We start from the raw sequence: 25,144 nt of genomic DNA, 5'->3' as shown, positions 1-25,144 counted from the left end.
CATTTATATATTTATTTTCCAAACCCTGGCATGTCCTCATTAGCTATAGACAACAGTGGAAACTGTGTATAATGGCTCTCCAAGATAAAGCAAAGCCAACATGTCCTGTTAGATTGAGGTTATGACACCTCTGAAGGTTAAACAAAAACAAAAAAAGCTTGTCATTATGCTCAAATGATAAAGGCATTCATAGAAATTGTGCAACTAATATCTCCAAACAAGCTTCAAGGCTCCAAATCTTGCAAAGAAAGCCTGTTAAAATCTCTCTATTGTGACCAATACAGGATCAGTTTGTGCTTTGAACTGAATAATAAAACTTTGAACTGTCATTTAGATCAGCAAAGTATGCCCTTCACCGAATCAGACAGCAATCATGTGGTTGAGCTCAACAATTAAAAACCAAAGAAAAACTTACAGAGTTTGGAACTTTCCTCCTTTACCTTCTTTAAACCAAAATGAAGGTGGCTTTACTTGAAATGTTACCATTCATACAACCGAACACATTAAGAGCTTATAAAAAAACTGCTTTCAAATGCATGCAAGTTGTTAGATTCAGCAGGGCTTTTCTACGTGCAGCTAGCAAAAATAAAGAAAAATGAGAACAAAGCTCTTGCCTAAGCTTTCACTATCTTTCAGAGAAGGCTTCTGAATTCCAAGGCCAACAAATACCTTCATTATCTCTATTACTTTGCCAACAGCCAATTGTCAAAGACTTTTGCCAAGTCATTACTGAATAAACTACTTAAATAATGCTGGGCATGAACATTGAGCTGAGAACACTGCCAGATAAGTGTTAAAGCAGTCCATTTTGTATGCTGATTTGGCTTGAATCCAATGTGGCAAAGTGCAGATGTATTAGTGGGGAAGTGGCTTTGGGCAGTAAAAACAATTTTAGAAACCAAATGATAATAACACCCCACACATTGTTGACATATATTTCTATTTATTAAATGGTTTGATGCTTCCAAACATTAATAGTGCAGATTTAAACCGTAGAGCTCGGTGTGTATTTACTATTTACACCATCTCATGCAATTATATCTGAGAAGAGATTTGGACCATCTTGGGAATTTCTAGACATTCTCCTCCAACATGAATTACTTCCAAATGTTTGCTTTACTCTCACGTTGAATATAGAATTTTTAAATCATGCTTTCTTGCCTTTGATTTTTCTACTAGCGATGCATGTCTAATATATGCCATGTCTTGCTTGTTAAAACTGAGCATAATAGTATCTATGTAGAATTACACATTAGAGCATTCCTTAAAGTTTTGAATTATTTGTCTTTTCCCTTGGGACGACAAACTTATATTCAAATGGTTGCAAAAGGATTTCAAATGTACCCTTTCATTGGTATGTTAATCATTGTCATGATATCAATAACGCCCTGAAATTCATGGAACAAGAAAAATAACCCTAGAACAATGAACAAAACAATGCCAACTTCTTTCAAAATGTTGTTACAGAATTTCCAGGATCAAACCAAATCCACAGCAATAATTCATTTAATGGAACCACATTCCCAAACTGAAAATCTGATTAAAAAATCACTGGAATTCATATTAAGACTGACTTGATATGGTTCAAACTTCATGAATGTATCTATTTCAGATTCATTGCAATCAAGAACAATAGACACCTCAAAACATTTCAAGTACAAGCAACCCAAGCAGTCCAAGAAGATAAACAATATACACCTAAACACTTGGACAAAGTATAGAATAGAATTGGCCCTTGCGATGATACAGATTTAGAATTGGAAGGATAAAGAGATACGAATACTGGAAAAGGAGATGTACCAATTTTGGCAATAACAGGCTACGGCTCCCTGACGTCTCAACTCTCACCCTAGTGGTTGGGTTCTATATCAACTCAGTGGTAGCAGCCTTCTTGCACATTTGTTTCATGGTGTAGATCTTATTGGTGAGCTCAATTTACGATCTTTGTCCCCTCTACCTGTAGTTCTTTGCCCATGAATGCTGGGGTCTTCCTCTGTTTATTACATCGCAGTGTCTTCCCCCTCCTCCCTTCTTACTGTTCTTGCCCTGGGATTTGCCATATTTATAGGTTAGCCACCTTTTTTTTTTTTTTTCTTTTCTTTAGGGCCTCTTTTTATTGCCCTAGTCCTTTGTTATTGTACTTGATGTACATTCTAGTTCTGTTGATCTGTTTCGGTCAATTGTGAACATTAGTATATTTTTTCTCTATCATAGCTTTAAGAGTCATTGGGAGACAATGCATATAACATATATGTGTGTATTTTGGTTAGGAGATATACATAGAGGAAGTTAGACTACTGAGGATTGGCTTTGTAACTTAATAGTTTTTGTCTTGGTTGATTGTTGCAGGCTGTGGGAAACGCACCATTGTTAGACAGGTTGCAAAGGCCTTGGGTCTACATGTTGTTGAATACAATTGCCATGATTTTCTGGGAGCTTCAGACCGAAAGACATCTGTTGCTTTAGGACAAGCTTTTAGTACTGCTCAAGGGTGATCTTTCTTATCCTTTATTTTGGAGTACTGCATTTGAAGAAATGTTTGGTTCGGATCTGGGAAAATCTTGCCTTTTGAGGCATCGTACATCCACTTATTATGTCAGAATTTGTTATGTAAAAATTATTAATATCTGGTACCTAGCTATAGAGTGGATTTATATTCCTTTACTATAACGATGCTCAATATAGCTTTATTTTTAGTTGATTTTCAAAAAAATTGGAATCTATCCTTAATGAAAATAGATTATAAGTCAAACTTTTATCAGAAGGAAATATCCATTTTCCACAACAAATAGACTTCATGGACATCTTGGTACCGTGCCAGTATTTACATGGAATAGGCTTATGTGTGCTGCATCCAATTTCTTACGACTAAGTGAAATTTGAATAGGTATGCTCCTGTCATTCTTCTATTGCGCCATTTCAATGTCTTAGCAACATCTACAAATGGAAATTTGTCATCTGATCAGACTGGATCTGCTTCTCAAATTGCTTCTGTTCTTCACCAATTTACCGAGGCGCATCTGAGCAAGAAAGAGCATAATGTTGATCCAGTTGAAATAAAGGACGATCTTGTAAGATTTCTTAAACATATACAACTGAGATGTTCTGGTTTATTTTTTAGTCTCAATTTGCGGTTCATACCTAGGCATTCTTATAATCTAACGTGCACTTTAAAATACTGAACTTGTGATTTATTTCAATGCAGAATCTACCTAAAACTTGGGGTATAAAAAAAGGTCTAACATTTTTAGTAGCAGCTGCTGACAGTACTGAAAATATTACACCTTCCATCAGGCGTTGCTTCAGCCATGAGATAACTATAGGTGCTCCTACTGAGGTCCAACGGATCAAATTGCTCTCTCAGTCTATTCATGGTGCAGCAAGTGGTCCTGACAATGTGAGAACAGAGAGCGTCCATCCTTTTGGTTTCATTTCTTCTGTATATTTAGTGGCTTTTCTTTTTCCAGACGTTATGACATTATCATAAAGTTTGTTGTGTGCAGGATATTGATCTGTATTTGAAGGACATTGCTGGACAGACATCAGGGTTCATGCCTAGGGACATTCGAGCTATAATTGCTGATGCAGGAGCGAGCTTGGTGTCCAGAATTGAGAAGAGCAAGAAAAATGAATTGATTGAATTTAGTCAAAGCTTTGATGTGCGATTGTCTGAAGCAGAGAACAGACACGAGTTTTCAAATGCTGAAGAACATTTCTTGTGCAAGCAGGATTTGGAACAAGCATTTGACCGAATTAAAAAGAGAACTGCATCATCTTTGGGGACACCAAAAGTAAGAAGACAACTTAATTAATCTGAAGATCTTTCTTTCTTTTCTCTCATATTTAATGTGAATAATATGAAAGAAAAATACATATTCAGGTTGACCATTTCATGAATAAAGAGTCTCACTTATAGAATTATTATTTGTATTGTCTGCAAGAACTTTATTGAGAAATTCTCTGTTGAATTTGGACCATATATGTTCTCATACTCTCGCAATAACTGATAAGCATGCTCATTTTTTTCGCAGGTACCAAATGTAAAGTGGGAAGATGTTGGTGGACTTGAGGATGTGAAGAAGGCAATTCTTGACACAGTTCAGGTATTTGTTATTTAATCCCTTTGACATTTGTTCATACCCTCTTGATAAGAATGTCTATGCTGGAATCAAATGGAGGACTAATTTCTCCACATTACATCTCTTCATATCTGTGCCCAGGAAGATATGGTGGAAATAATTCTATAAAAAGGAAGAGGAATAAACTATTAAATACTTGGCAATAACATGAAATTTTGTGCACATTTTTTGCATCATATTATAGGAAATGGCATGAGTAGAGAATTTCATTGGCTTTTGTTGCTACACTTGGAATCAGCAAAGTCTTGGCAGGCTGATTTTTCACTCGGACTCGGACTACATAAATCAAAAAACCCATGAAATACATAGACTTTTAAGGATTTAAAGCTTTTACTATGCATCCTTCATTAAGTCATTTTTAAAGACAAAAATCCAATCAATTAGAAGCAATTGGATTATATACACAAGTACACATCGATCAAATGAGTACAAAAGCGAACTTGAGCTGAAGAAAAATACATTTTTGAATATATAAATTCTAAATATGTTCAAGTGTTTCAGGTTTACAAAATTCATGGATTATGATAGCCATGGAATCAAAAACGTAAATCAAAAGTATACCTGTGGTTGAGTGGAAATTGCATCACTCAGCCCAACTTTTGTAGCTCTATGTGGGTCCTATGTTCATGTCAGAGATAGGTCTTCTTTATAACCAAGTCCTGCCTTATTGAGTGGTGAATTTTGTTGTAATGTCCCTTAATAGAATGCCTTAAAAATATCCTAATTGTGGGTTTCAGTTCTTAGTGCAAGGGTTAAGAGAAAGTACCTTAGCTTCTTCTGTGGTCAAAACCTGCAAAAATAGAGTCCGAAGATACTAAAAATCACGTTAAGGAATGGTTTGTTGACTTGGTGGTCAGCACCTCCTTTGGGGTTTGCGACATGGCTTAACCGCCTCCCGTGGATCTGGGTAAGTTTGGCATTTGTAGCGGGCGTTGATAGCTCGAGCTTTTGGCGCAACAGCAAACATACCTACAATTGGTATCAGAGCCTTGGGTCACGGGTTCAAATCCTAGGAGGTCTCCTTCATTCCGTCGGTGCGGAACCCTCAGTCGGTGCTGAGGGGGAGATTGTTGACTTGGTGGTCAGCACCTCCTTCAGGGTTCGCGACATGGCTTAACTGCCTCCCGTGGATCTGGGTAAGTCTGGCATCTGTAGCGGGCATTGATAGCTTGAGCTTTTGGCGCAACGGCAAACATACCTACATGGTTATATAAGCAACTATATACAAAATTAACTATGTATAGCATAAAGAGAGTTTCATATAACAATATTAGAGATAGGAACACAAATTAGGATAGTGAGCTGTGATACAAGATTTGGTAGGGTGTCTCTATTAACCATTCCTCCTTATCAAATCTAGCCAGGTAGGGTGTCTTTAACCAACCGTTCCCCCTACCAAATATAATCATGCAGGGTGTCTTATACAACAGTTCCCCCTACCCAATATAGACATGTAGGCAACAGTTCCCCCTACCCAATATAGTCATGTAGGGTGTCTTATAACAGTCCCCCCTACCCAATGTAACCATGTGGGGTGTCTTATATAACGGTTCACCCTACCCAATGTAACCATGTAGGGTGTCTTATATAACAGTTCCCCCTAATTCCCATGAATTGATTCAGTTCGTTCAGATTGTTATAAATATTCGAATTATTACCTGCATTCAAAGTTATTACCAGTTGTTCGAATTATTACCAGTTATTTAATTTATTACCAGTGTCAGAATGATTATCAATTTCCAGATTATCTGTCAATGCTTAATCAATTCAGATAATTAGTAGTTCTCAGATTATTTTCAGTTTTATATTCAATTGTCATCGGTTAGTGAATTTTATTGATCATCCAGATATATAGGCAGATATAGAGATTATTATTATCATTGCAGAAGCATACTTATTATTGCAGATGTATTAGACCAGTCATGTACATAAATTAGTATTGTGTTTGCAGTATGTGAAGTGCTGATAGAATAATCTTACTGATGCTGTGGAAGCTTACATACAGAAATACATACCAGGAAATGGACGAATGCCTGGGCGTGATTATGGTAGCATGGATCAGATCCGAACTGCCTATAATCTCCTCCATGATAACACTCGATTCTTTTTGTATCTCTATCTTATTGATGGATTGATGCTAACACCAAGAACAAGGATGTTACTGCCTGCAACTTAATAACAGTTCTGTTCTGATCTGATCAATGGTGATCTCCTGGATGCTTTGATTCCTTTCCTTTATATCTCTCAAATGTGAGAGGGGTCACACCTCTTCATCATGTATTCCGTTGGCTAGAGACACATCCTTTCATCATTAGCACCCTTTTGAAAGAGTGCAACTCTTAATTATTTCTGTCCTTTGAAAGGGACACAACCTTTCACAATCAGGTCTGCACTTTTATTTAAATCAGATCTGCACCTCTGATTCCCAAATTACATCCCCCTTCAAATGAGTTCTCATCTCCCCTTTTATACCTCATATTTGGGAGAGTCACAACTTATCATTTCATGCCTTTTGACCATTCATTAACTTAATTAAATTTTAATTATATTCTTTTATATTTTTATTTAAATTTAAATTTTATTCTTTTGAATTTTAATTTTATTATTTATATTTACCATTAAATTCTATTTCAAAGTGGGGACATTACATTTGTTCATTTAATTTATCATCCAAAATCTTGGTTCTCTTCAAAATTGAAGGTCCTGTTTAACTTAGCCATATAAGACAATCTTTTTCTTTTTCAAAACTTAACAAGCATAGCAATTTCCATCACGCAAGATTTTGACAATTATGCAACACAAGAACAAACGATTTACATGGAAACTCTTACGAGAGAAAACCACAGCAAAGTATTGCTTATGTGAAACTTTCTTACAAATTTCGTAGACATCAAACTACTGGAGATACCAATCCCCACAATTTGTAGGCACCAACCTATTGTAGACATGAATCCCCACAATTTGTAGGCCCCAACCAACTGGAGGTATCAAAGCACCAATTTAGCAAGAGTCACCAATCTCTCCTTTAGAAAGCACCAACTTCCAAAACAAAGTTTTACATTCAATGTTGCTTCTTCAACGGATGATGGACATTTTAATCTTTTCAACTCATATACTTCCTTTCACAAATCTGCTTATAATATTGTTCTCTCCCTTGTATTTTTCTCCTTCAATGGATGATGATTTTATAGGCCTTTACTCACAATTGTGATACAATCTTTTTATATACTCATCTCCTTCAAATCTGCATGTACTTCTCTTTATATATCTGTCTTTGAGTTCCTTCACAAGTCTGTTGCAGATCTTATTTAATTCTGCTATAAATCTGTCTACACACTTGCTTGAAGATCTGCTACAAACTTCCTTATGGTTTGCTCATAGATCTCTGCTTTTTGTCATGACCCCAACCTAAGACCAGCAAAGGTAGAGTATAAAATTGTCTTACTCCAGTAAGACTTCACAATATCATCCTATTGCTCATCTCCTGTGAGGGGAAATATTGCAGACCAGACTTCACAAATTCATCACTTATCTTCTATGGTCAAGAACACTGCAAACCCGATATCATAAGACCTGTGGTTAAGAGATTACGTATGATCTCCTCTAAGACATGCTTAAAGAATTAGTTAAGAATAATTAACAAGGCACAATATGACTCAGCAGTTTAGCTATGCGATTGTCAAAAGGACATGTTCCTTCCCAAATGTCACCACCATGAGGAAAGTCACAACCCTATACCCATAATGGAGAAGTATAAAAGCACTATACCAAGCGATCAAGGGAGGCAAAACAAGAGTAAGAAGAGATAGAGATATAGATACAGCAATCAATATAAGCAAATTGATATTCATAAGAAGGTGCCAGTTCATAAATTAGCACAAGGATTCATCCAAAGAACAACAAATCAGTAGCATCGAAGAGAAGAAGATCAATTGGCACTGAAGCCAGTACAAGTTGCAAACCCAGAAATTAACATATATATATATATATATATATACACACACATTATGCAGCAGTTACATAACTATCAGATATTGTGGATGTAAATCAAGGCACTTATCCAGGCTTCAACTAGGAATTCTAGGGCAAATTAAGTCCTAATAGGGGATATTACACTTTTGATTTGCTCTCAAATCTGATTTAAATCTGCTCAACAAATCTTCAACAATCTGATCATAAGGTGTTTACAAAGTCTGTTCAATCTCCCCTAAAAGGTCTATTCTAAGTCTGCTATAAATCCTCCATAAATCTTCTCTTAACATCACTGATTTATCATATCTTCTGCTTCACAAATTGCTATATTTTTCATATTCTCTTCTTGTAAATCCTTCACATATCTGCTCACATCTCTTAACACATCTATCACTTTCTGAAATCTCTCTCTGTACTTATGAATAATTTTCCATTGTATTTCTTCCTTATTTGATTCTTATTCTATTCTTCTTAAATATCTCATCACATGCCCTTTCACCCAAAGGAGGCAACCATTCATAAGGAATCTGGCTATGTTTAAGAGAAATTAATTTAGTTTTGCTGTCACAAAAGTGGCGCATACATGAAAGGAGGTTGGCCACTTTAAATAAACATCAATTTATTTTCCTCTCCAAATAGGTCAGCCAGCATAACTTGGACAATTTAATTTGGGTGCCATATTATGGGGATTGGCCAGCTCTTGCATTTATTCAAATATTTAAGTTAAATATTTTCTTTTTAAATGCATCCCTTCCAGACATTCAAAATATTTCATTGTTTGGAATGATTAAATCTGCAAATTTTGGACTGAGGATAACTTTGATTATCATTTGTGTTGCTCTTCATAATCCGAAAATCGTCTTTAAAACTTGGTAATGATTATCACATGTAATTTTCACATCATATGTTCGAGGACAAAGGATATTGTCATCATCTGATTTGTTACAATCATATATACAGCAGGTTATAATGTTGCTAACCAACCATCAAATCATTGGGACATTAATTTCCCTTTGACATCAATGACAGTTAATCTTCTTACCTTTGACATCAATGACAGTATGTCCAACAATGTAACCTCAACACTTGATTTTTTGTTTTCTCATGACATATCTTTGGTTCTTGATAGCTTACAACACAGTTGATATCTGGTTTGGTGATATAATGTAAATTAGACCCTTGATCAATTAGTGATAAAGAGTTGCATTCTCCTGAGGTTACAAATCTTTCCTTGATAATTGAAAAGCCATTTCCAGTGTTGACATAGGTTTGAAGTCTTCTATTTTAAACTTTTTGAGCAATGACTTGGCATACTTCATTTGTTTTACAGAGATAATGAAATTTTGATTGCCACACTTCAAGTACGAGACAATGATGCACTATCATCTCATCTTTTGAGATCATCCTTTGTTGCTTCAATCATCCTCTAAGAATTTCCAGTGATGTAATGTCCCTAAATTATGATTTTTTAATTTTTCTGTTTTTTTTTTTTGTGCGTTTTCTGAATTTTCTGAGCAAATGAACAATTAAAAAGAACCAACTAAAAAGGAAATATGGTGATGGAATTACTTATTTTAAACCCTCATTTACAAGAACTATAACTTGTGATTGAAAATTAGTGAATTGTGAATATTGCACTTGATAAATAAGGTTTGGAAAATGTATGGCAGCAATAAATATATCATCACTGAAACCCGAGATCTGATATTTAATCAATAGCACAAGTACAATGCTGAAGCGATATTTCTGAATTTACCAAATTGTCAAATCTTCATACAACTTGCAAAATTGATCAAATAATGATCAGATCTGAATTATTGCAGCCAATATGAACCAGTATGGCTATTGTACAACCTGATATGTGGTTGGAAACTTGGAAATGACTACGGTTGGGCTGGGAAATGATGTTAGTAGCTGGAAATGGTTGTACAAAGTGTCGTGCTAGCTTTCAAAGGCTTCTGCAATGCAGATCCACCCTAATGATGCTGGGAATGATGTAAAATGCTGATCAGTGCTTTAGACTGTCAATAAAGGTGTCCACAAGATGATTGCTCCTTCTCACAAGTGGTTCACCCCTCAAAAGTTGCAAATAATATGCCAAATGCTGGTTGCCCCTGACAAAGGATGATTTGCCCCTCTAGGAATAGTATGACAACATTAAATCTTGCACAAAATGACTCCAAACAGCAATAAACCTTAAAAATCTGCAAATAAATAATTGTGATGATCTCTTGAAGTGTAGCTCTCAAGGTGAACTATCAAAATCAGCTCCAACAACGATGATCTATCATTTGCTTGCAAATATCCTTTCACCAAAACCTGAAAATTTAAATCTAAAAGGGTTTTTGTCCTCAAAGATATTTGAAAACAGCCAAAGGTTTTCGTCCTTGGATGAGTAGAATGAATGCAATGCTCAATTCTGTAAGTGAGTGAAATGCCAAAGTGAATGCTAGATCCCAAATGAAGTTCCATGATTAATAATTTCCCTCCAAAGTCTTTAAAAGTACTTTTTTTATAATTAGGTGTTCAAACACACTCTTAAATAAATAAGATAACATTATAGTAAGTTGCCCCTTAAATATAAAATTACAGAGCTCAACTTGTGAAGCATTTTCCTTGCTCTCCCCTGTTAATGCATTAGTAGCTTCTGCAAGATAAGACTTTCCTAACCCGTTAATCTCCTCTATTCTGTTTTGGTTTACTCATCTATGCTATTAGATTATCTGATTTATGCTTTCCGAACTGAATATGTTTATCAGACTGTAACATTGATCATGATTATGATATTGACATTGGATAAAGATGGATTCGATCGACGACTTGCTTAACATAGTTAAGCGTCGATCTAAATGCTATCGGGCTAGTAACCCGATAGCATATTAATGTCGATTCATTTATGAATCAGCATTAATATACTATCGGGGTATTAACCCGATAGCATATGCAATGCTATTAGTTATCGGGCTTGTTTGCTTTGATACCAATTCATTAGTGGGTGTGTTTATATTGATCTGTTATCATTTACAATGGCACCGATTAGTTATCATAGACACCGAGTGGATCGGTTGACATTTGTAAGAGTCACGACCAAGTGACATCTTGGTCGGACATGTCTAAAAGACATGTCTGATCAAGGTGCCACTTGATTGTGACTACCTTACTATATATGCATCATTCAAAAGAAAGGGGATGACATTGAAATCGATACATGTTCATCCTCCATACCTGCAGCAAAAGAAAGACAACAATATTATTGTCATAGTCATAATACCAAAATCTTAAATACACCATCTTGCATATAACTTGTTCATTAAATTGGAAATTGCAATAACATTTACATGGTATCAGAGCCAAGTTGATCGAACTTGAGGCTATTCAATTTTGTGAATAATTTAAGAACAAGGTTATATACTACGTCACATTTCTCCAATGGCCAGCGCTATCAGATTTGAAGACAAACTCGGAGGTGGTGATGATTTTTCAGCCTGGAAGTTCAGAATCCAGATGATCTTAAAGGAGAACAAAGTGGATTCATTTGTTCAAACTAAAAATGACCAACCTGAAAATGAACCTGACAAAACAACATGGATTGAGGGAAATGAAAAGGCCATAAAAATAATAGTTGATGGGGTGAGAAACAACATAATGCCCATCATAAGAAAACATCAGACATCCTATAAAATGTTCAAAGCACTTGAAAGCACATTTGAGATATCAAATGCAAGTCGAACTCTGGCATTAAAACGAGAAATAAATCATATCACCATGAACAAGGGGGAGACAATCAACGCCTACTTTATGCGGATATCAATTCTAAGAGATGAACTAGCAACTCTGGATTACGAGATCCAAAGCAAAGAGTTAACAGCTCTAGATGGGTTGCCTAGTGGATGGAGTACATTCGTCCAAGGCATCAGTGCAAGGTCCAAGTATCCTAAGTTCGAAAGATTAAGGGACGATTGTCTCCAAGAAGAATCAAGATTGAACAAGATGGGAATAAAACAAAAGAACATAGACGAAGACCTTCAAGTTCTAAATACTAACACAAATAAGACAACCAAGAAGAAGCAATTTAGGAAGAGGAAGGGTCATCAAGGCAAGAACACTTCAAAGAGAGACCTATCACATATTCAATGCTATAGGTGCGATAAGTTTGGGCACTTTGTTGCAAAATGTCCAGAGAGAGCCAAACAAGCCACATTTGCCAGAGCAAGAAAATCTAAAAGAGAAGATGACTCCTAGAACTATGTCCTCTACTCAGCACTTACAAGCCATGCATCAAATAAGTCTAACTCTTGGGTGATCGACAGTAGCTCATCCAGACACATTACAGGGTTTAGAGAAGTGCTAGACTCCATGACAGAGGATAATGATGAGGAAGTAACCATCAGAGATGATTCCTCACATCCAGTTAGAGGAATTGGTTCCTGCACCATCAAATTGAAGACAGGCATATCATTGCAACTCGAAGGAGTACTATATGTCCCCGGCATCAAGAGAAATCTAGTCTCCATATCAGCCCTAGAAGATAACGGATACAGAGTAACCTTCATGGAGAACAAGGTGTTGGCTTGGCCAAGAAATTCTTCCATCAAGAAAGCTAAAGTCATTGGTCAAAGACAAGGCTATTTGTATGAGCTGTGCACAGAGCCCAACCTAGCCCTAATTCATGAAGCAACAAATGCAAATGAGGTCTAGCATAGAAGACTAGGCCACCTGAATTATAGAGCTTTATCATCTATGGGAAACCTTGTCACAGGTTTACCTAAGTTGCAGCAGTATCATTCAGAGGCATGCAAGGGATGTGCCCTAGGTAAAAATATCAAGGGTGCCTTCCATAATAGTACTAGGAAGACAAGCAAAGTTTTAGAGTTAGTTCATTCTGATGTATGTGGACCAATGTCCGTTCCCTCTCTAGGAGGATGTTTGTATTATGTAATATTTGTTGATGACTACTCTAGGAAAACTTGGATCTACTTTCTGAAGTGTAAAGAATCAGAAGAGATCCTTAGTAGGTTTAAAGAGTTTAAATCACTGACGGAGAACTACTCAGGAAATAAAATTAAAATCCTAAGCACTGATAATGGGGGGGAATACACATCAGAATTATTTAAAGATTTTTGTATTAACTCAGGGATTAAGAGGGAGCTAACAATACCTTATAATCCTCAACAAAATGAGGTAGCTGAGAGGAAAAATAGGACAATTGTAGAAGCTGCCAAAGCCATGATTCTTGATCAGAATCTAAATATCAATCTTTGGGCAGAAGCAACTAACACTGCTGTGTATATACAAAACAGATGTCCTCACTCACATCTTGAAGATAAAACTCCTGAAGAAGTATTTACCAAACTAAAGCCAGATATCAGCCACCATAGGATATTTGGGTGTCCTGTTTATATACATGTACCTAAAGAGAAAAGACTAAAACTAGAACCTTCTGGAAAAAGGGGAATACTTGTAGGATATAGTGAAACATCCAAGGCCTATAGAATATATATACATGGTCAGAGAAATATTGAACTTAGTAGGGCTGTAATCTTTGAAGAAGATTTAGCCTTTAAAAGAGCCCTAAGTACAATAGAGCCTGAAATCTATATCCCCACTCCTAACATAGAAGAAGATCCTACTCCTGAGCTTCAGAGGGAGAATCTTGAGGAAACTATAGGTGAAACTCCAATCCTACCTAGAGAAAACCTCAAGAAAAGACCTCTATGGGCCACCAAGACTGTAGCAGTTGCTGCTCCTTCAAAAACCTTCAGGGAAAGCAAAAGACCTAATAAATTCACTAGCTATGTTGCTCTTATGAATGATCTCTCTAAAGCTGAACCAAACAATGTATCAGATGCACTTAAACATCAAGTATGGAAGGATGCCATGTTTGAAGAGTATCAGTCCATTATGAAGAATGATGTTTGGGAGATCGTTCCTAAGCCTACTAAGAAATCTGTTGTTTCATCTAAATGGCTTTTTTTAAAATCAAACATGCTGCAGATGGCAGTATTGAAAAGCACAAGGCCAGATCTGTAGCTAGAGGGTTCTCTCAAAGGGAAGGAATAGATTATGAAGAAACCTTTGCACCTGTGGCCAAATATACCTCAGTAAGAACAGTACTAGCCATTGCAGCAACAAAAAGGTGGAAGGTGCACCAGATGGATGTTAAGACAACATTTCTTAATGGTGAGATCTCAGAAGAAGTCTACCTAGAGCAACCTGAAGGATTTGAAATTCAGGGTGCAGAGTCTTATGTGTGCAGACTCAAGAAAGCTCTCTATGGGCTTAAACAGGCTCCCAGGGCCTGGTATGAAAGAATTGACACCTATCTCTCTAAACTAGGCTTCTCTAAAAATGATGCAGATCCAAATCTCTACTACAAACAAAAGAAAGGTGATATGTTAATATTGATTCTATATGTTGACGACTTACTAATCACAGGAGAAGATCACCTCATAGATCAATGTAAGAAAGATTTATCTAAAGAATTTGATATGAAGGACCTGAGACTCCTTCATTACTTCCTAGGTTTGGAAATATGGCAAAATTCTGAAAATATTATACTAAACCAAGGAAAGTATACCTTGGACATTTTGAAGAGATTCGGAATGCATAACTGCAGACCTATGACCTCTCCCATGGAAACAAATTTACATAAACTTAAGGAAGCATTAGCAGAGTCACAATCCACTGACCCTACTCTCTACAGACAAATGATTGGGTCTTTGATGTATCTGGTGAATACAAGGCCAAATATCTGTTATGCGGTCAATGCCTTAAGTCAGTTTATGTGTGAGCCTAAGGAAATCCACTTGATTGCAGTGAAACACATTATGAGATACTTACAAGGTACTCTAAACCTTGGTCTCAAATATGAGAAAGTCGATCTAGACCTACACGGATTTACAGACTCAGATTGGGTTGGGAGTGTGACTGACAGGAAAAGCACTTCAGGGTGTTGCTTCAGTTTAGGATTAGCCATGATTTCTTGGATCAGCAGAAAACAGTCTTCTGTAGCACAGAGTTCCACTGAGGCCGAGTACATTGCAGCTTCCATGGCTGCTCGAGAGGCAGTATGGCTTAGGAAGTTGCTTGTGGGACTATTTGGTGAACCCATGAAACCCACTGTCATCCATTGTGACAACCAGAGCTACATAAAGCTTTCTATAAATCCAGTATTTCATGACAGATCTAAGCATATTGAGATTCCATACCATTATGTACGAGACATGGTAGACAAAAATGTGATCAAATTGGAATATGTTAGTACAGGAGATCAGACTGCAGATATTCTGACCAAACCACTCTCCAGAGTGAAGGTTGATCACTTCAGAAGAGGTTTAGGTATGATAGAAAGGTAATCTACTTTGTAAATAAGATGTTTAATATGTAAACTTCTTTTGTCATGTTGAGACATTCTGGGTTTCACCCCTTGTGTTCATATCTAAGAGGTGACGATCTCTCAGATTATGAACACTTGTATGCAGACATCATAAGGTGACGATCTTATGATTCTCTAAACCAGTTATCATGTTGGATCTCTGGTATGTCATGGATCTGCCTTGATGGTGTTGTGATAAAACATTTGTATAAAATGTTTGTGCACATATCACAACCTGGATAAGATGAGAATCTAACCATCGTTATATGTTTATCCTTAGTATTGCGTGTTTAGGCAATACTGATATCACGTGTTTAGGTGATATCTTGTCATAATGAAATGATGAATTTTTATATCACATGGTTAGGTGATACTCTATGTCACATACTTAGGTGATACTCTATGTCACATACTTAGAGTGATGTTTTATATTTGTATATTATGTCCTGATGGTACTTCATATCATATGTATAGATGATTAATATTCTTGGAGACTAACATTATGGAAAAGAAATGTGATGCAGGTTACTTTATCTATCTTCCAAAGCTAAGAGGGAGTGTTAATGCATTAGTAGCTTCTGCAAGATAAGACTTTCCTAACCCATTAATCTCCTCTATTCTGTTTTGGTTTACTCATCTATGCTATTAGATTATCTGATTTATGCTTTCCGAACTGAATATGTTTATCAGACTGTAACATTGATCATGATTATGATATTGACATTGGATAAAGATGGATTAGATCGATGACTTGCTTAACATAGTTAAGCGTCGATCTAAATACTATCGGGCTAGTAACCCGATAGCATATTAATGTCGATTCATTTATGAATCGGCATTAATATACTATCGGGGTATTAACCCGATAGCATATGTAATGCTATTAGTTATCGGGCTTGTTTGCTTTGATACCGATTCATTATCGGGTGTGTTTATATCGATCTGTTATCATTTACAATGGCACCGATTAGTTATCATAGATACCGAGTGGATCGGTTGACATTTGTAAGAGTCACAACCAAGTGACATCTTGGTCGGACATGTCTAAAACACATGTCTGATCAAGGTGCCACTTGATTGTGACTACCTTACTATATATGCATCAATCAAAAGAAAGGGGATGACATTGAAATCGATACATGTTCATCCTCCATACCTGCAGCAAAAGAAAGACAACAATATTATTGTCATAGTCATAATACCAAAATCTTAAATACACCATCTTGCATATAATGGAAATTGCAATAATCCCCCACAGCCTACAGGAAATGAGGATAGATGAGAGGTCTTCTCCATGGCTCTATTTCGAAAGAGGGGACATGACAAGTGATGACTAGATCAACATAAACAATCTGTATGACAATCTCCTCCCCTACTTTTTGAGGTAGAGATTGGGGTTATATGAATTTTTGGTGAATACATTCAAAGAGATCGGGACCATATTGATTCTTGGTGAATCCATGTTGTAGGAGATGTTCATTGATCTTGATATGCTAGGCCTTGGGTGCTTGTTCTAGAGTGTATAGAGGTTTGATAAGTTTACATCCCTTTTCTCTTAGCTTGGTGTAGTATATTGTTGTGGTTGTCATATAGACTTCCTTCTTGAGATCTTTAATTAGGAAAGCATTTGTCACATCCTTCTTATTCACTTGCCTACTAAATTGAAGTGTCATAGTGAGAACTATTTTGATAGTCTTGATTTCTGCAATGCGGATTTCTTCATAATTGATTCCTTCTTTTTGAACATAGCCCTTTGCTACAAGTCAAGCCTTATCAATGCTTCTTGTTTTTACCCATAGGGAATTTTCATGTTGTGTCAAGTTTTGAAGTCAAAACCTTGTCTTTTTGTCCTCTCAAATGGTCATATTTCAAAATTTGCTTTGTTGCTCCATGTATTTTGTTGTTCCTCCTTTTATCTTGCATATTAGTACATATGACCTTTAGGAAAATTGACCAAGGCAAAGAATGGAGATAATCAAAGATAAAATGAATTTCAAAGTCGAAATGCAACCCCAATGTTGAGTGTATGCCTAATTGAGGGGACATACCTTACTATAAGAAAGTTTTTGTTAGAGAAATTGGCAAAGGTAGGAGGTGAAGGGTAACACCATATGAAGGAAATGATGTTTTAAATCTAAAACCAAAATTGCATTATGTGAGTACTTGATAATGTAGACTTATGTTGACTTGTTATATTAATTGATTCTCATTGATAATTGTGCACATATACAAAGAGAAATGACTTTGATATTTCGTAAGGCGAGATTGCATTATTAGGTGCACAACTAAGAAAGGGAAAATGAGCACTTAAAGTTTGAATCAAAAAATTGTTAGTTGCACACCAAACAAGTGAATTGTAACACTCATGGTTAGGATTGAAATTGATTTTCCACTTTAAAATTGGAAGAATTGCTAAGTGTGAAGACAAAGTATGCACCTCTTTTTAGTGATTTTTTCATCCATGGGTGTGCGTTTGAAAAAGAGTTATTGAAATCAGGTTTGAATTTTTATTTACAAAGATGCATTTGATTAAAGGAGTTCAAAGGAGGATTGATATGTTGGTGTGAATGAGGTCTTGTATCTAGTGTTTTTGCTAGTTCCTAGTAGGGGAACTTATTCACATGACTTAAGTTTACTCAGGTCCTAGGTGTTGTTTGTAGAAGTCTTAGTTGTCTAGATAAGACAGATCATATCTTATCTGTAATGGCCCTAAATTATAAGTGCCTAGATTCTGCCCTAGACCACAAGTTCTAGTCAAGAATGGGTTTAGAGATACCTTTAATTCTGGTGAAAGTCCTGCAAACAAGCTAGAGATTGTTCCATAAATATAACTCATCAAAACAGATAATTTCATTTAGGAAGTAACGGCATATATATATATATATATTGAAAGCATAAATTCAACCACAGACTGCAACATTATCTTAAAAAGGTTCGACCATTGGGAAGCTCAGATAGGGTGCCCTAGAGACCCTCTAACCCAGGCCCAAGGGCAGACCTTGTCCCCCTTGGCCTCATATGGACCTTGCCAAAATGAGGTGGCATACCTAGTGAGGTGTCTTATCACCGTTCTCCTCAATCTTGTCACATCTATCCCACTTCCTATGATTGAATATCAGACATTCACCATGATAGTGAGGGTGGTTTATCACAGGGTGTCCAGAAAGTCCACCCTTAACAGACCCAAAGGCAGTACCCTTTATACCCCTTTGGCCTCATGGGACCCCGTGGTCATATACCATGAGGTGGCGTGTCTGGAAGGTGACCCCAACACTGTTCCCCTGCTGATAACCTCTCCACTTTCATCATGGCTACGATGCATTCAGATTATAAGAAAATATATATGTCTCAGTCAATTACAGAATGTCCATAATCAGATCCATGCTCAGAAAATGTATAAACAGTATTATCAGCAACGTATAAATTTATATAAATATGCAGAGGTAGATATATACAGTGACATAATGCGATTTGAATATTTGTAAGCAGCAGTATATTAATTCTGGAAAGTGCAGATATAAACATGATTACTATGCATCATACCACCAAACAGAATGTGTAGTCGCACAACTGGAATTAATATTGCTGTAGCTTTTCAGTCTAACCTCCGATGCCTTCCTTGTGTGTTTGTATGTTCCTCTATATACCCCTCCATGGGATAGGGAAGGTGGCGTCTTCTCACTAGGGGTCTGATTGGTTGGACCAATGCACCCTTTCAATATTAGATTGCTCCCGTTAATTATCTTAATTAGGATTAGTTTTCCTTGATCGTTGGGAGGAAGATTTAGGGAAACTTTCCAAGAGGTGCTAATGATTATATGATGGATGAAGTGGAACGATCTATACATGATGTGCTGTCCATAGAAAGGAGATCCACAATACACACGTACACTGTCTGTTGTGAAGGAAGTCCACGATGTTCATGATGTGTCTGACCAATGTGGAGAGGATCCACGATCTGCTCCTGATGATGATCCCGATCTAACTGGTCATAGGTTATTAATTTGGTGATATGGCATTATCTTTATGACTTTTATTTACTTCTAGTTACCTAGGTCATTTAATAAATTGTTGAGGTAGTTGTCTCCTTGTATAGGATAAGACATATCATAATCTTGTCTAATCCTATGTCTCAACCTTGTCTTTATAAGCAAGACCATCTCATTGTATATTTTATATTCAATCAATCATTTCATGCATCTTTATTATGGGAGTTATTCTTGCTATTCTCTCTTGTGGAAGTTGATTTGGTTTTGCAGGGATTATGGGGGTGTTGAGTCACCAATCAACTTCTGCATGGTATCAGAGCTCTAGTGCTACAAGTTCCTTCTCAGATTTGAGGGTTGTCATATGGTTTGAATTTTATAGGTGCATATTGGGATTTCAAGGACCTCACGGTTGAATCCAGGGCATCAAAGAAAGATATTACCAATTCATTTGCCTTTCATTTTGTCAAATTTTGTTATCTTTTCTAAAATCTACAAGGGTTTGTGGCATCTTTCATTAATCTAGGACTTGGTGACACGAGCAATTTTCAAAGACATCATCATACATTTGTATTATTTGTCCTATCAATTCGTATCCAAAATGGAAAGAATTCTTGCATTTGTACTTGGTTTATCTTCTTCCCAAGGGGAGAAATGTTGTTTGTAGGCATTGGACTATGTTTTGTCTTCAAGCACTCACCTTTATTGAAGGACATTATACATTGTGGGGGGGCTATATAGTCTCTCTTTCTTTCCTATGGGGGGATCATTGATTGTAATTTTATAATGGATGTGGTCCTTGGGGGGTATCTTTAAGTCCTCCATGCATCATCCTTGATTGTATCTTTTCTCTTTTGGAGAGGAGTTTTGTACCAATGGGTTTTCTTCTTTCTTTGTTTATGAGAAATTACACTGTAAATGGTTACCTAACATGGTTTTGTAGCCTGGACCCATAATAATCTTGTATCTTTGCATAATAATCTTCTCCCTAAGTTGCACTTAAGGGGGGAAGGGGAAGCGGAGGGGGAAGAAGGGATGGGGCGGTGTTGGTGTGAATAAGGTTGTGTAGTGTTTTTGCTAGTTCCTCATAGGGGACTTATTCACATGACTTAAGTTTACTTAATTCCTAGGTGTTGTCTCTAGTAGTCTAGATAAGGCAGATCATATCTTATCTTTATGACTTTTATTTACTTCTAGTTACCTGGGTCATTTAATAATTTGTTGAGATAGTTGCCTAATTGTATAGGATTAAGACACACGTCATCATCTTGTCTAATCCTATGTCTCAATCTTGTGTTTTATAAGAAAGACCATCTCATTGTATATTTTATATTTAATCAATCATTTCATGCATCTTTATTATGCAAGCTATTTTTGCCATTTTCTCTTGTGGAAGTTGTTTTGATCTTATAGCAATTTTGGGGGTGTTATGCATGTTCGAGTGTGCATTATTGTAGAGGGAAAAGCAGGAACTGAAATTGTCCTGTTAAGGTGTGTGCTTGGAAAGGGAATCTCAGTCCAAGTTTCAAAACATTTAGATGAACATATAGAGGTGTGCACCTCAAAAAAGCCTTTTGCTCTCACATTTCAAATGTATGTAAAGGGACAGTCCTCTACAAAGAGTTCTGCTTTCAAATTCAAATGGTAAGTGTGTATACAGAGGTGGACACTCCAATAAGAAGAAAGCTGAATTTCAAACCAAGCATGATCCATTAATATGATGTCGCATGCCTATGCCAAAACTTATAGAAGAATTCAAAATGTAGCTTCAAGTGAAAAATGTTGTGTCAATGTGTACATCTAGGCAAAGAGAAATGATGTTTCAAATCAAAGTCTAAATTGCGCTGACAGGCATGTGTCTGTATAAGGAAATATGTCGTTTTCATTGCTTGTTCAAACTATGTTGTCAAGTGCATGCTTTAACAAAGGATTTTTCTTTGAATCTAGAAAATTATTTTTTTCCTTGTCAAGGATGCACTTCAACAAGGGGATTTGAGTTGACAGATTTTGAAATGGATTTCTTTAAATAAGTGCACACTCAACAATCAATATGCCATATGGGATGCTCTTCTAGAGAAGAATATTGGTTACTGTTAAATATACCTTCAATTGCTGCCATAAACAGACTGCTCAGCAGAACACAAAAAGAAGATTTCTCTTTTGGAAAGAGAAGAATTCAAGGTACAGTGGAGTACAAAAGGCAGATTACTGGTGGATTGCATCAGAGCAGCAACAGCAGTCATATCAGAAATCAACAGCAGATTTCTAACAGTAGGGCAGTCATTTCAAGTGAATTTCTCCTCTAAACTCCATCAATTCGCCTAATATCAGCAGTTGCCTTTGCATAATCAGCAGAGAGAATTGCAGTCAATTTTCTTCAAATTCTCCCTTTCTCCTTTCATTCATCATCGAAAGGACAACTGATTATAGTGGGTTTTTCAACAGAACTTCAATGAACATTCAGATTGTTTTGTATTGTCAGCAAATGGGAGCCACTATGGAATATTCCCTTCATAAAGGTTTGTTCTTTCAATAAGGTTTTTCTTGGATAATTCAAGCAAAGCTGACCTGTGTCGCCCCAACCCCTGCCTCCTCCCCAAAAAAAGAAGTGAAAAAGGAAGTCCAAAGAGGTGTTTCTTCAAGTAATGAACTGATTTGTCAGGGTTTGGGATACCTAGCCATCATCATATCATAAGTTAACAATTTGCTATCAAAACCAAGCGTTTTGAGATTCAAAGAATCAAAATTGAATTGCCAAAGTACCAGGGGATTTCTAGAGGATCTGCCATGATCATAACAAAGTAAAAGCTTCATAAGAATCTCCAAAGATGCCTATCCAAATTTGTTATTCTGAGTTGAGCTTTTTATACCCAATGTTATTTTTAAATGGCACTGTTTTCAAGGAGTAGATCATATTTTGAGATTTGCTATTTTTAGCCATAGCTTTCCTAGCTTGTGCTATATTTAGCGGTCTTTAGTTTTAGCCTGAGGTGCTTTTTGGGGAGTTGTCTATTTTTAGATCTCTTACCATGTAAAAGATGTGAATTAGTTTGTACTGATCTTTGCCAGCATTTTAGTTGAAGATTGCTTGAGTTCAGATTTAGATTTAGTGATTGAATTTTGTAATAAAGTGGTCAATTTTGAGGATAGAAATAGTAGTTATCTTTTTATTTATTTTCATGCAGTGTTTTGCAAACCTTATAAATAAGTGCCATTTGCACCTAGATTCCTAATAATAATTTTTATCCTTGTTGCTAAAATTGTATTGAACCATTCTTTGTTTAATGTGATTTTATGAGCCAATTACTACTTAATAATTGATGGCTTTGTAATGCGGGCTTTGTAATGCGATGGTGATTAAGTTGGATCTCGAGGCTTTGTATTCAATTCCAATGTTAACTTGTAATATCTTGTTTCTTTGTATGGATGAGGTAAATTGAATTATTTTTTGAGCATTGCGAGCTTTGTATTGCAAAGTGAGAGAAGTGTCATCAAGTAGCTTTGTGTGCATTATTTTTCTTTTGATTTGCCAAGTTGTGTTGTGTAAACAAATTTCAGCCTTGCGTATTTGCTTCGCTTAATCTCCACTTTAGCTGAATAATGCAAGAAAATAGTAATTGTAGGGTTTCCTTCAATCAAGAAAAGTATGAAAAACCATTTTGCCTTGAGTTGAAAAGCATATCGACTTTTTGCTCTATGTGAATTCAAAAAGACATACCTTTAGTTTTATTCAGCATGGGTGTGAATCATCCCCAAAAACATGTACATTTCGTAAATAACATGTATGTATTGTTCAAATTAGTTAAGTATTGATTACAGGGAGCTTCCTTTTCTAATTTGAGGAAGGGTTATACTACACATGTACTCTATTTTGTGTCACATTGACTTTTATCTCAAACACCCATTTGCATCCAATTGCTTTCTTTAATAGTAGAAGAACAACAGGTTGCCATGTATATTTTTCATCAATGCCTAGTATGCATAATACATGACATCTTACCGTGACTTCAACTCATGAGTTACTTCCATTGTTTCTAGTTTTGAATCAGTGTGCAAATTGGAGCCAAATTAACTTTCCAATGAGTCTTGTTGCGGGTCTTTGGCATTGAAGTAAACATATCTGAAATTGTGTTTAACTTCGCATTCTTCATGATGTTGAAAAGCCACATGGGTATTTTGTGTACAGTAGGTGAGGATGAGGATGGACATTTTGTTTGGAACAAATTTTCACACTGTTATGTCTACTCAAAGCAAGAAGATAACCAACATTGAATTGACCAAATTGTTGTGAATGAATACGCTTTTTTAAAAGTTCTTTTTCTCCTTAAAGAACTTTGTCTGACATTTTACCTTGTGCATAACATCAAGAGGCCCTTATGTGCTCAAAGAAATATCTTGGCAATGTGTGAGGTGAAATTTGAAGCGATTAACGCTTCTACTAATTTTTAGTTTGCAATAATTACAGACCAACACTTCTTACATCCCCTTGAGGTGGTATGTTTCCAACTCCTGTCTTTTGTAATTGGGGCTAACAATTTACAAATTTCAAGTACTTTGCAATAGAAGATACAGCAAAAACTAATTAAGGGTTTGTAGATAAAAATAAATTAAAAAATAAGAAATAATATTTAATAAAATTAAAAGAAAAAAAATCAGAAAAAGAAATTAAGGTTTGTAAATAAAAAGAAAAATTCAGAAAAAATCTATTATGAAACAAGAAAAAGGATTAGATTTTTTAATTATTTCCCTCTTTTCTTTCTCATTTTAATAAAAGAAAACAATAGATGTAGAAGACATACCAAATGAGAAAAGAAAAGAAAAAGAAAAAGAAAAGATTTAAAATACTTCTTCAAATTAGATGTGATGGATCTTGGGCTGCTCCAATTTGATGGTGGGCTCCTTCATATGCAGTATAGATTCCTTTAGATGCACTGTGGGCTGCTAGAAACCAGCTCAAGTTCAATTCAATCAATGTTTGCTGCCAATATGCATGCTAGTTTTTGCTTCAACATATTGTATCTTTGTTTCAGTGCTCTTTTTTTCTCCTTGATCATGCTGCAAATGAAATGAATTTGCATAATGAAGTGTTGTAGGTTCCTTTTAGTGTTTTAGGTTTTAATTTTTAAAATGTCTTGCATTTTTTTACTTGTTTTTCCATTATACTTTTCCGGCTGAGTCCTACTAGTGCCATTTGACAAGTCCAATGAGTCTACCAGACTTGCTAGGATTCAGGTCGCCTCTTTTAGATAAGCTTGCCTCAAGACCCAGTGAGTTTGCCAAGTACCCAACAAGTCTTGTATCATTGTTATTGACATTTCAAATCTTCTGTTATTTTTGTTATTAACATTTTTTATGTCAAACATGTTCTCAATTTTAGAATCACATTTCAGTTTTCACTGATGTAGAATAATTAAATATGGTTTTTTATTTTTTAGTCTATGAATATGAGAGAAGAAAGATGGGCAGATTGCAGATGAGGCACGATAAAGAGACCACATGATGGTAGGATTTTGAATATAAGAAAACTCTACATAAATATATGGCATAAATCATACTGAAGAGCATAAATCATACTGAAAATTTTGTTGTTCCATTGATCCTTGACTAGTGAAGTGCTAGGGAGGGGCATAATTGCGCAACAAGAATTCAATTTTTATTTGATTTAGCTGGTG

General features: G+C 35.9%; 1 protein-coding gene across 3 annotated transcripts in view; it reads left to right on the top strand.

Moving 5' to 3' along the window:
- LOC131047867 (peroxisomal ATPase PEX6) overlaps positions 1–25,144 on the top strand; it is a 108,143-nt gene that overhangs the window by 63,208 nt on the left and 19,791 nt on the right. For all 3 annotated transcript variants that reach the window (XM_057981660.2, XM_057981659.2, XM_057981661.2), the window contains exons 4-8: positions 2,350–2,491; positions 2,888–3,071; positions 3,206–3,397; positions 3,504–3,791; positions 4,032–4,103. In XM_057981660.2, the coding sequence (XP_057837643.1) occupies positions 2,350–2,491; positions 2,888–3,071; positions 3,206–3,397; positions 3,504–3,791; positions 4,032–4,103 (878 nt within the window). The remainder of the gene's footprint in view (positions 1–2,349; positions 2,492–2,887; positions 3,072–3,205; positions 3,398–3,503; positions 3,792–4,031; positions 4,104–25,144) is intronic.

Source organism: Cryptomeria japonica, chromosome 3, assembly GCF_030272615.1.
Source record: "Cryptomeria japonica chromosome 3, Sugi_1.0, whole genome shotgun sequence".
In the NCBI taxonomy this organism is placed as follows: domain Eukaryota; kingdom Viridiplantae; phylum Streptophyta; class Pinopsida; order Cupressales; family Cupressaceae; genus Cryptomeria; species Cryptomeria japonica.
This window is presented reverse-complemented; position numbering and strand designations above follow the sequence as displayed.